Below are 15,894 nucleotides of genomic sequence, written 5' to 3'. Positions count from 1 at the left end.
TTATTATCGTATTATATTGTTGTGTTTCAGTATAAAAGTATTTTTTTTTTCTTCTTGAGAAACTTTGGTCTAATTTAAGAAAATAATTAAGCTAGTGTCGCCTTCTGATTCTTCAGCACGTCCTCCGCGAAGTTGTCCCCCTTGGAAAACCGGGCGTAACTGTAATAGTGGAGCATTATTATTGATTATAATAATACGATTCCAATTTCTTAAGACGGATAAGTTGAGCTTCTTATTACTCTAATTTTTTTCGTACACGTCCACTTACATCTTGGTGTATTTCAATTTTTCCGCGATGGACAAGGATGGCCTCGTCGATCTGACAGACTCCTCGAGGTGTGTTTGCGTAACTTTGATGGCGGTCGCATTGACTTTGCCGTCCTATCATTAATAAGCAAAATATATAAATTAACAATGATAATAAATAGAATAGGACCGCTTAGACCGCTATGATATATAATCAATTAGAGAAAAACGTCATTTTTTATCAGGACTGGGTCTTTGTAGCTTAATAATATTATTCGCGTGAATTTTGTGTACAATTCATCGCCTTAACAACTATAAATTAATATATGTATTGAGAACAAATATACTTATATACTTATAAATACAATAAATACTAATATATATACTTATAAATATAAATTAATATATGTATTGAGAAAAAATATACATATAAATATCGATTTATATATATACTTTTATGTTTCTACTTCAATTGTATTTTCGAAATACATAATCCACGTCTATGACTATTCGTTGTACCGACCACGTGAAAAAAAAAATTGCCGAGTTCGTCTCAAAATAACTGCAAAAGCTTAATGTTGCGTGCTAACAGCAGCGATTTGAATTAATTATTGGAGTTAAGCACAATCTGCACCGCCTCGGAAGAGGCACCCTCCCATGTTCCTATCCGCATAATCACTTATCACAAGCAAGGCGCTTCTCTCCCTCTCTCTCTATCTCCACATCTTTCTCTCACTCACTCGAGATGCGTCGCGCTCTCCGGAAACTCACTCGCTAATTAGACGCACAGTTTGGATACTCGCGTTCTTCCGGGAGGTAAGTGCCGCCGTAGAACTTCGTTTTCTCCGATCCGTATTAATTAATAGCTTCCCGCTGAGCCGCGCCACTCGTTCCCCGTACATCTCGAAGACGCTCCCCGACCTTTTAACGCAAGGGCCCGATTAATTCGGATTAACTTGATCGGACGCAGACGCACGCACCAGTGAATGACCGCTAAATTTACGCTTATCTCCGTAATAATCTAAAATCACGCGGTCTTAACACGTCCATGTATTTTCATCTTCCTAAATAAAAGTTTGAGAATAAGAATTGGGGGAGAAGGGTGAACAGCAAAAAATTCCATCAATCTTTACAAACCGCTAGACATTAGCTAATAAATTAATGACTTCCCGGAAGGTTTTGACGTAAGAACAAAATAAATTATTATTATCCACTTCTTTATTATTATCACTGGCATAAGCTGAAGTTAATAAAGATTGATTGATATTTTTTTATCCATTATTATCTTCATTCAATTAAAAGTATATCTCCTGCACTAACAAAATGTCACAAATACCTTTATACCCATTCAGCAAAAAAATTGCTAAAATAAATTAATAAATAAACAAATTAGCGAGCATATGTGACTGGAGGGTTGACGATAGACACGTCGAAGACGTCTGAGGGGCTAACGAGCGCCATAACTAGCGAAATGGCTGTCTGGCTTTCGATCTTGCAGGACCGCTGCGGGCCCTAAACCGTGTATCATTATAACGCATAAGATAATAACCCCCTCGACGTTCAGCGAGGCATAGGGAGGCCGGGGGATGAAGCGAAGCGCCGAAGGGGGTGGCCTGGCCGCCTGGCGCTCTCGGCGCCGTGCGCTAATAAACCTGGTCTACGTTTCCTCGGTTATATCGCGGCACCTACACACCCCCCTTCGATCTCCCCCTATTCCCAGCCCGCGCCCGGGCGCGCCCCTTCCTCCCCCCCCCCGTGTGTACGCACACACCGTAGGGTGCACACCTAACGATATTATCGTCATTACGCACTATCTTACTTCGGAAGCTACCCTACAAATGATTCTCGGGAGTCGCGCGAGAAGCGCTTTTCATTACGGCGCCGCACAGACACTACCACGACAACGGCAACAACAACGAAACGGTTTGGCCATTAGCGATGCGATTTGCTGTTCCGCAAGAGAGTCCGAGTCAACGTAGCGGCTTAAAAGATCGATCACGAGTTGACACAACCGAAATTCCGACTACCCTGGCTTAATTCATATACATGTCTGGAAATATTTCCCGAATATTTCTTTGAAAGTAATTAGATACACGGAACAAGTGATAATTTTTATCTGCTTGTTTACGTCTTTTTGTATGATTTATATAAATATTATTTTACGTTTCTACTCATTCTTCTACAGACAACGAAAAACAAAGAGCACGATTACAAACAACGAGACTCAGGCAATGATTAATAAACGGATAACTTGCGCGAAGCTGTACGCACAGCTTAACTGCAAAATTCGAGTAAAAAAACGAATGTAAATCAAAACAATTGAAGATATTCCTGTTTGACAAGGTATCGAGGTATAGAAAAGATATGAAAAAGAACCACTGTAGTAATGTCACGTCCGAAAAGATCGTTTAAAAAGAAGCCACTATATAGTGGTGTGTTATCAAAGAGTTAATGTACAAAAACACTTACCGTCGCAGTCGCCAAGGCGTCCTCGAACGCCGCCAGCCTCGCCAAAGTAATCGCCGCGTTGATATCAGCCCCGGTAAATCCGTCAGCGAGCTGGGCTAGTACCTTCAGATCCAGCTCGGTTGTGTCTACATTTTGGGAACCGCACAGAACCGCGAAGATTGCCTCCCTTCCCGACTGAAACGAAAAGCGCGACTATTATTATTGAACAATTAACACGAGGTCGTGCCGAGTTGGAAGGATTGTCAAAAATATGTTTACCTCGTTCGGTAAAGGGCAGTGCAAGCACTTGTCGAGGCGTCCCGGTCTCAGAAGAGCCGGGTCCAACAAGTCGGGCCTTGAAGACGCTGCCACGACCGCCACCCCCTCGCGATCTTCGACCCCGTCAAGCTGCGTCAACAGCTGGTTCACCACCCGATCGGTGACTCCGGTGCTGTCGTGTCCGCGTCTAATTAGGATAAAATGCATGCGTTTAGCAAAATAGAAAAAAAAATTAATATATATATTTTTTATATACTGAAAGTACAAATAGAAGAAAGATTAAAACGAAATGTAAACGGAATTCCGGTAATTGTCTACATATTTTTGTACATATTTGTGACGGCTACAAATATATTTGTGTGTGTCTACTTAGTTATCTATTTATTTGATTTTAACTTGAGCTAAATTTTTAAGGCATGCTTCGCCTAAGTTACGATTACGATTATGAATACACCAAATAAACACAATATTTAATATGTAAAATACTTATGTCATCATATGCACTAAGGAAAAAAATATTTAGATAAAAAAAAATATTGATTTAGATTGTGGCCAAGAGCTTATTTACTTAATATAATACACATATTTATTTAGAATTAAATATTTTTATTTAAATTAAGTAAAAATATGTAATTCTAAATAAATATGTGTATTATATTAAGTAAATAAGCTCTTGGCAACAATCTAAATAAATTATTTCTTTTATCTAAATATTTTCTTCTCAGTGTGCTTATCATTAGAATACTAACAAATAAAAAATGAAATAGACAAATTCTGTATAATCATATTATGAAACTTTTCGGAATGGATTCCGATCGGAATTGTTCAGTTATTTCTTAGATTTCTATTGTCTTTTCTAGAGAAAACGGAATAATTCCGATCGGAATCTATTCCGAAAAATTCCATAATACGTGCCCTGTCCTATGACTCACCTAGGTGCAAGACTGTCGAATTCATCAAAGAATAAAACGCACGGCTTGGCGCGACGGGCTCTATAACAAAATATAATAAATTTTTGAAAATTTATAGATCATAAAATCCAAATATGAACATTAAAAGTTTTGAGGAGCCACTATACCTTTCGAATACATTTCTCACGGACTCCTCACTGACGCCTATATACTTCGACAGCAGTTCTGGACCCTGAAATAAAACTCATCATTGTTTAAAAAGACTACCGCATATCGTCATTTAATTGCAGTTAAATTACTATTAATTAAGGGATTATGTGAAACTGAAAAACTGAAACGCGTGAAATAAAAATCATGAACAAAATATTATTAAAAATTATTGAAAAGTTTCATTTATGCCTAATTAAAAATTGCCAAGCCAGGTTTTCCAAAAGATGGTAGCTGTAAACTAAATCATTCTCTCTAATTATAATAATTTCATCATAATAATTTTAACAGGTCCGAAGAGAATCGAGACTAAAATTCATTTTACATCTAATTAAATATGAATCTTGGTTCCACCTTGATGCTGATCAGATTCACGCCGCACTCGCCGGCGATCGCTTTGGCCAGCATCGTTTTTCCGGTGCCGGGCATCCCATATAACAGAACACCGCTCTGGAGCTTTATCGGAGCTTTCTTGAAGATCTCCGGATACTTGAGCGGCCACTGCAGAATTTCCGTAAGGGAACTCTTTGTCTCCACTAGTCCGCCGATGTCGGACCAAGAATGACCGCCGCTCTTGTACAATTGCACACCCTGCAGAGACATCGGCGTGCAACCCTCCAGTGCGGTATTAACGTCCTCCTCCGTTATGATAATCGGCACCTTCAATCTTTCTGCCGCTTTGAGTAGACACAAATGCATAAACATAACACGTTGCACAATAATCCCCGTAAAAAAACCAATCAAGTTAAAAGAATTTTCTTGGATTTAAGACAAAGTACTAAGAGCGTTAAATAAATAGTGAAATAGCCTAGTAAATCACTGTAAAAATCTATAAAAATAGCCGTTAATTGTCACCGCCGCCGCGCCGTTTACATTGCTCTTTGCTTTTACTGGTACTATCTTTTTTTTTCTTCCAATCAAGTTCTTTATTTATAATTACTGCGATATCTATTAATATTTTTGTGATAATTCGTCTATCTCGTTACCGTGGCGCTTCCACGCGACGAACCGTGCCTTCTCCGCCAGGTCGACGAGATCCTGAGGCATCCAGCCCTCGGTCTTGTTTCCATAGTAATTCCAATTCATGTCTCCGGGCACGCATAACTTGTCCTCGAGCGTTAATCGCAAAATATCGATTCTATCCACCTGGTTAGCCACGACACGAGTTAGTGTTACGCAGAGAAATCAGCGAGAGAACGTCCCAACTTACACGGGATAGGGGGGAATTTAATTAAGAAGGTGCGGAAATACGAAGGCGCGTTAATCGGGAAATGCACCGACAAACAAGACATCGGCAGTACAAAGAAAGGATGAAAACATGCAAAATAATAAACGTAAAACCTGATCCATTTTATATTCGTCTCTCGGTTTCTCGTTACAAACGAATTCCTAAATTCGATCGATCGTGTTAAAGATAACACAAACTAAAAATCAAATTTTGGTCAAATATTTAAATTAAATACAATATTGAATGTACAATAAGCATACAATAGACATAATATGAGCTTTTAAAATGAGCTTCTAAATTAATTTATATAAGATAAAAGATCGCAGTAATTAGAAATTAGAATTGATAGATTATACCTTCTCGAGATTCGGAATTTGTAAGACTGTCCTAAAGAACTGCGCTCCTCTGGCCGGTCGTAATCCCGAACCGATTTTACTCACGTTGATACAAGTGGCAATGATCGAGATATAATGAGATTCTTGGTAATGCGTGACGGTATTGATCAGCATATCGGTAATTCTAAAATTAATTTAAAGTCAATTAAAGAACCCTATCAAAATAATCATCGGGTGCTTCGCATTAGAGAATAAAACAAAAAGTAAATTTTTTGAGCTGTATGAAGATCGATTATAAATAGAAATAAATACATCTTCTTTCTATGAATAATAATTACGCATCGATTTGCAAATCACGCGATTATTAAGACCATGCAGAAATTTTTTACCTCTTTTTTCGATTTGAGAATTCATGATTACGATTACATTCGGCTCAAATTAACCTATAAATCCATCCGTTTACCTGGAAGCGTTGGTCGCGTCTATCGTATTTTCCTCATCATTTAATGACGCATTGGTAATGCTCTCCAAATCGTCCAGGAACAATATGGACGGTTGATAATACACGCATTCGTTCGTGACGGACGTAATAATCTTCTGCAGCGTTTCTACCTTTTTGCCTGATTAATAATTACTGTGTTTGATAAATCCTATAAGATCTGAGTGACTGGCAAAAATTTGACGGAATATGAAGTTGCATTTTTCAATCTTTTTCTAAAAATCTTTTTAAACAATTCTTATTTAAATTATATAACATAGATATAAAAATTTTAATTTAAATTTGGAAATATATAGCACGGCTTTAATAAATTGTGCTAAAATGAACAAAGTTTATAAATTAAACGTTACAGTATTTTAGCATATTCTATCTAAATCATAATAAATTGGAATATAATCACTAATTAAATGGACTTGTCGCATCTTATTAGAATTAAAAACAGAGAACAGTCAAACTTTTCTATGTACATTACCGCAAGAGAAGATAAGTGTTTGCATTTAAAGTTTTTTAAATCCGTCGGGAGTCCGACGGAGAATACAATTCATCATCGCAGGTAATTGCGCTAATTGAAAAAGCCGAGACGCGATATTACCTTTCAGCGACCTGCAATCGATCACATGCGTGTGTACGAAACACGGTGCGTCGCGATAACGCTCGATTAGCATTTTGCAGAAGGTCGTTTTGCCGGAACCCACGTCGCCGCAGATCAGAATGTTTTCCCGATCATACCGGAAGTCCACCGCTCTTCGCAGACCTAAGCCGAGATCGAGCGTGATCTCGCAATCTTTAAGGATACCCTCTATACATCTGCAAATTTTTTATTATCTACATGTTAAAATTCAATCTAATAATAATTATATTGTTAATCAAAAATTATATTTCAATGATTCAATTCGAATTCAAACTCGAACATTTTATTCAAATTTTACTTGAAATGAAATTCGATTTGATTCGATTCGACATCAAAAATCTTTGATTCGCACATCTCATTACCTCGTGGAAATTTTCTCCATCCTTAAATTTTCCTCGGAACAAATCCGAGGAATTTTTCCGTCGCTCGGATCCGACGACGAAACAGAGACGACCAAGTCTTCCGCATCCTTCCCGTCTATCATCGCGTAATCGCAATCCGCGGGTGACATTCGTATAACACACCGTTCGCCGCCGTCAAGTAAAATCGTCGCGCCCGAATTGAGCAACAGCGGCTCGTGCCTCGAATGGAGTTTCACGTAATTTTCGAAAATTTCCGGCGTTACCGATCCCTCGGATGAAAAAACGTTCACCGACGACGGCCTCGGTCGCTCGTCCTCCTCGATCATCCGCACGATTACTCTGCTACCAGCTTTCAGTCCCAAAGTGATCCTCAAACTCGCCGACACGTACGCGCAAGAGTGGATTGAATTCAGATCGAAATACTCTCTGTCTAATGACGCGGAACACTTGTTCAAAGTATCTTCGAGAACGTAAATTTTCGCGACAAGTTCTCGTGGAGGCTTGACAGAAGAATCATCGTCCTTCAGGAAGTTCGTGCTGGTGACGTTGACGTGCTGCCGATTTTCCGGCACCTTTCTAACTCTACCTGCAAATAAATCGACCGCTTTAACCCCAGTTAGAAATCAACAATAAAAAATTAAGCACGCAAATTTTAAGCAAAATATTCATTTAAAAATATAGCAGAAATTTACACATCATCGTTCCGCTCGGTCTTGCGCCTTTCGGCAAATAGCTCCTCGGAATCAGGATGTTGCAGGGACATCGCAGAATCATGTCGTGGGCATTCCATTGATCGAAGGACTGGAAATCCGGCAGGGGATACACGCGGAAGACGCGCGGAGGCGCGTTTCTATTACGAAAGCTCTGCAGTAACGCATAATTCGCGGTGTTGTCCCTCGAATCGCGATGATCTTTTCCTTTGGCAAAATAAGGCAAGATCTTGGCCAGAGGATTGCCTGTCTTCGTAGCTTCCTCCTTAACGACTGCATCTTTTATCGTTGTATTCGCGATTGCATCAAGCACGTGCACCTCCGTGAATTCCTCGAGCAGCCCATACGCAAACTTCGGCTCTGAATCCTCTATAAGGATCACGTACAGGATATATTTTTAATATCCTTGGCGTTGAAATGTAAAAATACATTAAGATAGTTTTATATTAAACTCTGATAGATTTGATGAAGTCATTTGGTATTATTAAAATGTTAAAAATATTCTGATACGTTTCAATACATACCTACATCTTATTAAAATACATTCTGATATATTTTACTATTTTAACCTGGGAAGGTCATCTGTGGTGATTTTTACACCCTAGTGAAAAAATGAAGCTCACGTCACAGTAATTTTAATGTGCTTCTTTCGTTCTTTAAATATTTTTTTTTTGTTTCTCCTTACTTTTTTGAGAAAATATTGAACAAATCTATATACATACTCAATACTAATAAATTATAGAACAATGAAAAATATGCAATATGTAATTAATAACAATTATACTTTTAATTGGGGTGTAAAAATCACCCTAGGTGACCGTTCATACCAAAAAAATAGAAGTGGCCGTTCTCGGGTTACTAATACCAAATGGCTTCATCAATTTTTTCAACTCTATCTTTTGCATAATATAACTTTCTATAGTTTCTATTAATAATATTAAAATTAATATAGTAAAAATGGAGTAACCCAATATATTTACATAATTAAAAATAATAGCGTTATTTTTCGGGTAATTCTACATACTCAAGTAATATCACGATCTCGCGGCAACAGATAAATTGATGCATAACAAAAAATAGGCGATCATTAGCTTAGGCCAAATGTGTCGCATAAGCAGTTAATTATTATTATTTAAGTGAACAAATACTCGTTACATGTGAATTGTAGTTGTATTTATGAACTGTTTATACTGTTGTTTGAACAAAAAAAATGTAATATCACAAAGAACGAGTGACTTGCCTGCGATGAAAGTCACGGAGGAAAACTTGGAGATCCACGCCACGATCGGCTGTCCTTTCGCGACAATTCTGACTTGACTCAGGAGACTCGATTGCACCCTCTCCATTTGCAATTCCTGCCGCCGAATACAGACGATCGATTGATTAATTAGTTCATTCGCGTAAGTCGAGATATATGAGAATTTATATCGTACCAGAAGCTCGCGATCGTTCGCCGTGCGAGGAGCAATCTTAACGCTGCTTAATGAGGAAACGTTTTTCACAGATGACACAAACACTTCGTCCTCCTCTTGGATGTTCAAGCTTCTCGCGAATGTTGCCCCGATACATAATGTATCATCATTGTTAGCGCGAGTGACGCAAGTAAGATAGTACTTCCTTCCGTTGTGCGATATTTCGATCGCATTCTCCTGTAATCAAGTCAAGTAACATTATCGAAGAATTAATCCAAAGAATTGCGTTATTATTAATTTCATAATTATATCATAAGTTGCTATACGGTTGTTGTTGCTAACTAAAATAATTATAATTCACTGTAATTGTTTTTTAGAAATCTGGGAAAAGAAAAGATGTATGCATGAAATTTTACGTCTACCCCTGTTACAATCTTATCTTACATTGAAATTGTTATTCTACTATGCTAAATTTGTATACACAATAAGCGCGATTGTTATTTATCAATTTAAATGTCAATTTGATTAATTTATAAGTTTCTATAAATAATTAATATAAATTCGAATTATAAAATATATTATTTCATAATTCAATATTATAATAATTGCAGAAAATAGTATAAAAGAAAAAAATAATATATTTTATAAATTGTAATTTTGTCGACAATGCAACTTGATATGCTCAAAAGGGTTGTGCCATAAATTTCAAAATTATATATAGATTGTTTACGTAATGTTTGCATTATTTTTACGCGAATCTTTTTCATATAGACAATATATAAGCAATGCATAAGAAATTATTATAAATTAACTGATTGATTAATTCATTGATTTCTTAAATCGTATTTTTGTACACTAAAAAACAGCCCTAAAAATAAAAAATAGTTTTAAACCAACAAGTTAAATTAGATGCATTTCAATCACATTAATTATACTTATTAATTACCTGTACAGTGATGAAAAAGTACATATGATACTACTTATAGACTATAGCAATATTTATTATTCACATTGATTTGATTTGCTAATTTTTCATGGCATGCTAAAAAAATTGTGCCGAATTTAAAATAACAAAATATAAATTCCCGATATTTTTGACGAAATATTTGAATGTTTGATGATTCACATGAATACTCATAGTTTACACGTTAAATAAGTTTGCATTAGTTGCTTTCCATTTACATCAAAACTCGGATAATTCTCACATGTGACGTCACAGCTCAGTTGAAGCACGTTATTTTTGCATACTGGCAAGTGAGATATTTCGAGTTTTTATCCACAATATCGAGACCGTATGCTTTAATGAATCTGACCCAGATAACCAAGCGTGATATAGCATATTGAGCAAACTAATGTATTGCATGTGTTGTTTTATATTTGCTGGCATCGAAGTAGAACACGTTACAAATGCAGGTACATGACTGCTTATACATGCAATCAGTTGACGCAATTTCGAGAGCAAATTTCTGTCCGCAATTCGGTTTTAACATTTTTTTTTTATTATTAAGCGGTATCCATAATAATTAATGTAGAGAATCTAAGCCGATTTTTAGTACTTTTTGAATTAAAAAAAAACCTAAATTTGAGAAAGTTATAGCTTGCTAAAATTTCTTTGATGACGGCAACTTCAAAAGATTTCGCATATAAGGTATGACGTCACAGCACATTTTCGTGTACTATATTTGCTTCAATTTTTAAGATATTGCAAAAATTCAAAAAGTTTAAAAGAAAGTATGCCATGATCTATCTCAGACCGCTTAATAAAAAAAATTTATATTAAAACCGAATTCTGGTACGTTATGTTGTCTGCAACATGTTTTAGCACCATGACAGCAATGTATGATTCGTCGTTCCATCTTGAGCATCATGATGCAAACATGATGGCAACAACACATATATGATGATTTCCATCCGTTATTGTGTATATGTCATCAAGCTATGAAGTTTTTTTAATTGTATCGTTGCTAACGAAGTGTTGACAATATGAAATTGTCAAATTGTTACAAATCCCTCAGAAATTGATACTGTCACGTTGCGATCAATTTGCTGTTAATAGAAATATAATTCATATGAGTTCAACCCAACAGACATAATGCTGTCTCACCTTATCCCTAGTTTGTTAAAATTAGTTGCATCAACGATTGTTGGCAACATATGACAGCAAACTCACAGCATTTGTCTATCTGGGTTGAGTGTAAATGGAAAGCAACTATTGTATACACGTAGATGTTTATATTTACGCGTAAACGCTCAACCCTGCTCAAAATATACAATTGTTTTTCTTTTTTACTATTTTTATTAAGATAAAGATTGCGCTTTTATCGACCATCGAGTTTATCGCTATTATCTACCGTCGGATTTATTATATCGTCCTCAGATGGCGCTTTTCCCGTCGAAATTTTTCGTCGGGATTTCCTATCGATCAAAATTACGTAGTTGGCGGTTCACCAGATAGTCACGTGACATTTGTTTTGACGACGCGACAGAGAGATCTGGGGACGAGGATCGCTGTATTATGTAAAACGGGAACTAACCTCAGTTTCCAAACGCCGCAGCCAGGTAGCCGACAGATGTGCGAAGCAATTGTTCGCCGTAACGTACTTCACGACAAAACGCTCGCGTTGCATCTCGGCGTGAACGGCACGGCCATAAAATAGATGAGACGCAACAATCTGATGACGTGCTTCCCCGAAAAGGGAACCCGGTGAACTTTGGACTAGCTAACGACCGTAATTTCTGTACAGCGACTGAGAACGGCGGGAGTTACTTTAGCGAAGCCTTGCTTTACATCGAACTGATAATTTGCATCGAGCACATTGGTTAAACAAATCTGTGTGCAGAATAAAGCAGTCGTATGCGATATTTGTTTAAAATTATTATAAGATTAAGAAATATAAGCAAGTTTTTTGAGAAATAATTCGCCCATACAAGAATTTTATAACAAATCTGCAATTAATATAATAAAACTTCATGTTTTGAAGAAAAAAATATATGCATAATATCCAAAAAGAATATTAGAATATAAGAAAATATCAACAGTAGGTAAGAGAATTTTGCAAAAATGTTTCTTTTGTATAATAAATTATATTTATTTTTTATTGAACTATACAAATCTGCTAAAATAAAGAGCTCAATCACAATTAAGAAACTTTTAAAACGCGGTTTAGAGAGAAAATAAATCCAATTCAAGCTTCTCGACTTTTTTTCTTCGAGACCTACGCGATAACTCGCGCGCGAGCGGCTCGCATAGTCCCGAACGTCGCCGCGAGGTGTCGGCCGCGGCGTCGCGAGCGGCGGCGCGGATTGGCCGAATGGCGCTCAGCGCCGGCCAATCGGCGCGCGACGATCGGCCGTAACTGTGAGTTTGAACCAACGTCAACTCAGTTTAATCACCATCACCGACGACGGATGACGCGGGCGAGACGGCGCGAACGAAAACGCGTCGGTTGCACAGGCACACGGCGCGTGGCATGCGAGGACCTTGTGAACAAACGACCTTCCGCCGTTCACGCACGTACATATATACGAGGATCTCGAAGTCACGTAGGTACACAATTATACGCGCGCACGCGTCTCCGGCCGGACGAACGCGCTCTCGGCAACACGACCGCGGGATGGGAGGACTGGGGAGGCAGGGAGGCACCCACCCGCGAACAGCAGCAGCGGCACCACCGTACACTTCGCCCGCATATACTTTCGAATAAATATTTTGCTCGCGACCTTCGTGCCTGCGCGCGGGGCGGCCTCGAGATCGTCTCGGCGATTGTTCTCAGTCGTCCCCCGAGAGCACGAGACCGCCGAAGGTGACGAAAGCTTAACGATCTCGCGACCGAACGAATCCGGCGCGGAGTGGAGCTCGGAGCGCGGACCCTGCTGATTCCCGCGTTTTCCCCCGTGTCCCAGCACGCCGTTGACGCCGTGCCCGAGTACCGAAAAAACCGTAAAATCGCGGGATTTATCACAGAGAGCCACGCGAATTCCTATGTCGGCGGATGGCGGGATAGTTCCACTACATTTCGGCGACGTGCTCGGCGATCTCTTCGGTACGGCTCGTCGAGGAACGCGTTTCTCGAATCGTACACAACACACGATCGGGTTCTCTGTGCGTGGAACGAGGATCGTACGTTAACCTTCGTGTTTCGTGCCAAAAGCATCTCAAAAGTACTTTGAAGAAATGCAGAATGTTGCCATGATCTTCTTGTACTCCTCTTATTGTATTTAATAATGATTTTAGTTCATTGCTTTAGAGATCAAATTGGGATAAAGATAACAAATTAATTTGTTGTTTTCACTTTAGCTAAGACGTATACAGAGAATCACTATTGAAGCACTTATTAATCTATCAATTTTTTTTTTTTTATTTATAAACATTCTAATGGTTTTAAATATTTTTAAGTCAATGTTATGATTTTTCGTTTTGGCTTACATTTGATATAATTTACAAATGGTGCGTGCTATATAGTGCATTTCCAGCAATTTGCTAGATTACATGTAAATTAGCATGAAAAGATCACATCATATGCTGTTGCTTTAGTGTTTTGCATATAATACTATTTTAAATTAATATTTTAAAATAATTAGTATATAAAACTACTTTAAAGTAAATTTAACCACTTATGTAGGTATTTCTATATAGAATAACTTTGGAGAGAGAGAGAGAGATTTCGGTTCAACTTATTTTTTATTCTTTTCCAGTTTTAAGAGTTAGAAAAAGATAAAAATGCTCTCTTTTCATTTTATACATTTTACATATCCTTCTCTCTTTTATTCACTTATACTATCTGTTGTACTTCGAAATCACTTATCTCTCTTATCTTCCTTCTTTTTACGTCTCCCTTTCCTTTGATGTTAAAATTTGTAACTTTTCCATTTTTACTGTTAGTAGAATATGCTCCTCAAAGACAATTTATTTCTGAAACATTCTGTACTCTATATGTACTATATAAATTAAACTATATATAATATATAAACTAATTATATGTATGTTTGTGAATTATAGCAATTGGATAAGGAACCAAAGTTTTGTCATATCTGAAAAATGGCACCACCGAAGGTATTACTCGGACAAAATCGACAAAACAGCACTGCAACTTTGAGGAAAGGAATAACGACCAGAAGTCAAAATTCTTTACAGAGCAATGTATTACGACAACCCAATGTTGTTAGAGAAACTCGCGCCAAGCGAAAAGCGGAAGTTTCGCCATTTAAAGAAAAAACGCATAAAAGATGCGCTTTTGCAAACATCACCAATGTATGTACTCTACACAATTATTATATCAAAATTTAAATGTATACTTTGATTCAGTGGTAAAATTTACATGCAATTTTCAGCTCGATTTTTATGTTGACATCCACTCTTTCCTCATGAAAATCAAACCACTATTTTAATTTTTCCCAAACACAGTATTGTAATATTTACATTAATGTTCATTATACATGTATATCTGTATATGTAATTATATATGGGGTATTACATTTTTTATTATATTATTTATATTTTTTCTTTATTTTACATTTGGTAGGCCATTACCACAACGCTGGCAGGGCAGAATCATCCATCGAAAAAGATGGTTACTCAAACCAAATCAGTTGAAAGTAACGTTGCTTTGCCAGAGAAACCTGCAGACGTTGCTGTATCAAAAATTGTACCGGCAAAAGCAAAACCAGTGCCTCGTGTTAAGCCTATTATCAAAAAAGATGATAAAACGGAGACTGCCAACAAAATTGTAAATAATAGAATGAGTTCAGATTTGGAGAGATCAGAGGATAATTCGTTGTACGTCAGTGCTTTAGAAGATATTACTGATAGCGTGAAAAGAACTCGTAGGAGCAGCAATAAGGTAAACAATATATTTTCTGCAATATATTTTATTACGTACAATATTTTAGAATTTACATTTTTCTTCAATTTCATTTATTTGAGAAAACTTATCAAAAACTTAGAGATTTCTAAAGATAATTTCTTTAAAAGTTTAAGAAATTAAATTTATACTTTAAACTAAGACAGGTTCATACCGTATAATATACTTTATCATGCAATTTACTATATTTTGTTTTACTTTATTCCGTGTATGCAGTACTAATAGACTAAATATATACAGGTTGATGAAAAAACAAATGAGAAAAGGGAGAAATCAGTGGAAAAACAAACGGAGAAAGATGAACAAAGTGAACCATCGCCTTCTGCGAGTGAGGATAAGGTTTCGGCCGCCAGTTTGTTGATCGCCATACCTGTAAGACAATTACCCGAAGGTGTTCAATGGGACTTTGATGTCGAGAATTGGCTAGATCCGTACCAGGTGTCACATTATGCGATGGACATCTTCGAGTATCTGAAAGAACGAGAACGCCTATTCCCCATCGGCAATTACATGGATCGGCAAGTATGCCTCTCGCAATGGATGAGAGCGCTACTGGTCGATTGGATGGTCGAGGTACAGGAGTCGTTTGAGTTGAATCACGAGACCTTATATCTGGCTGTAAAACTGGTCGATCTATATCTAACAAAGATGACAGTCGGGAAAGAGACTCTACAACTGCTCGGCGCTGCGAGTCTTTTCATAGCGAGCAAGTTTGACGTAAGTTTTATAATATCTCTGCTACACAAATTTTTGCCTGATAAAATT

At 37.3% G+C, this 15,894-nt stretch overlaps 2 protein-coding genes across 2 annotated transcripts; one reads left to right on the top strand and one right to left on the bottom strand.

The window, feature by feature from the left end:
• Positions 1-12,037, bottom strand: LOC112463215 (peroxisome biogenesis factor 1). Its single transcript, XM_025029451.1, has 16 exons — positions 11,803-12,037; positions 9,290-9,505; positions 9,097-9,211; positions 7,839-8,225; positions 7,147-7,732; positions 6,746-6,960; positions 6,118-6,274; positions 5,676-5,838; positions 5,078-5,237; positions 4,446-4,768; positions 4,052-4,116; positions 3,906-3,965; positions 2,974-3,160; positions 2,716-2,889; positions 269-381; positions 1-159 (listed from the first exon to the last, which is right to left on the bottom strand). Exons 1-16 carry the CDS (start codon positions 11,893-11,895, stop codon positions 87-89), a joined length of 3,087 nt encoding a protein of 1,028 aa, XP_024885219.1. The 5' UTR covers positions 11,896-12,037; the 3' UTR covers positions 1-86.
• Positions 12,038-12,044: 7 nt separating this feature from the next.
• Positions 12,045-15,846, top strand: LOC112463239 (G2/mitotic-specific cyclin-B3-like; the record flags this gene model as incomplete). Its single annotated transcript, XM_025029507.1, has 4 exons — positions 12,045-12,120; positions 14,268-14,519; positions 14,791-15,108; positions 15,370-15,846. Coding segments are annotated over exons 2-4 (1,008 nt in total), but the record flags the coding sequence as incomplete, so codon positions are not given.
• Between the last annotated feature and the right edge of the window lie 48 nt (positions 15,847-15,894).

Source organism: Temnothorax curvispinosus, unplaced genomic scaffold, assembly GCF_003070985.1.
Source record: "Temnothorax curvispinosus isolate PA1 unplaced genomic scaffold, ASM307098v1 QBEX01001405.1, whole genome shotgun sequence".
Taxonomy (NCBI): Eukaryota; Metazoa; Arthropoda; class Insecta; order Hymenoptera; family Formicidae; genus Temnothorax; species Temnothorax curvispinosus.
This window is presented reverse-complemented; position numbering and strand designations above follow the sequence as displayed.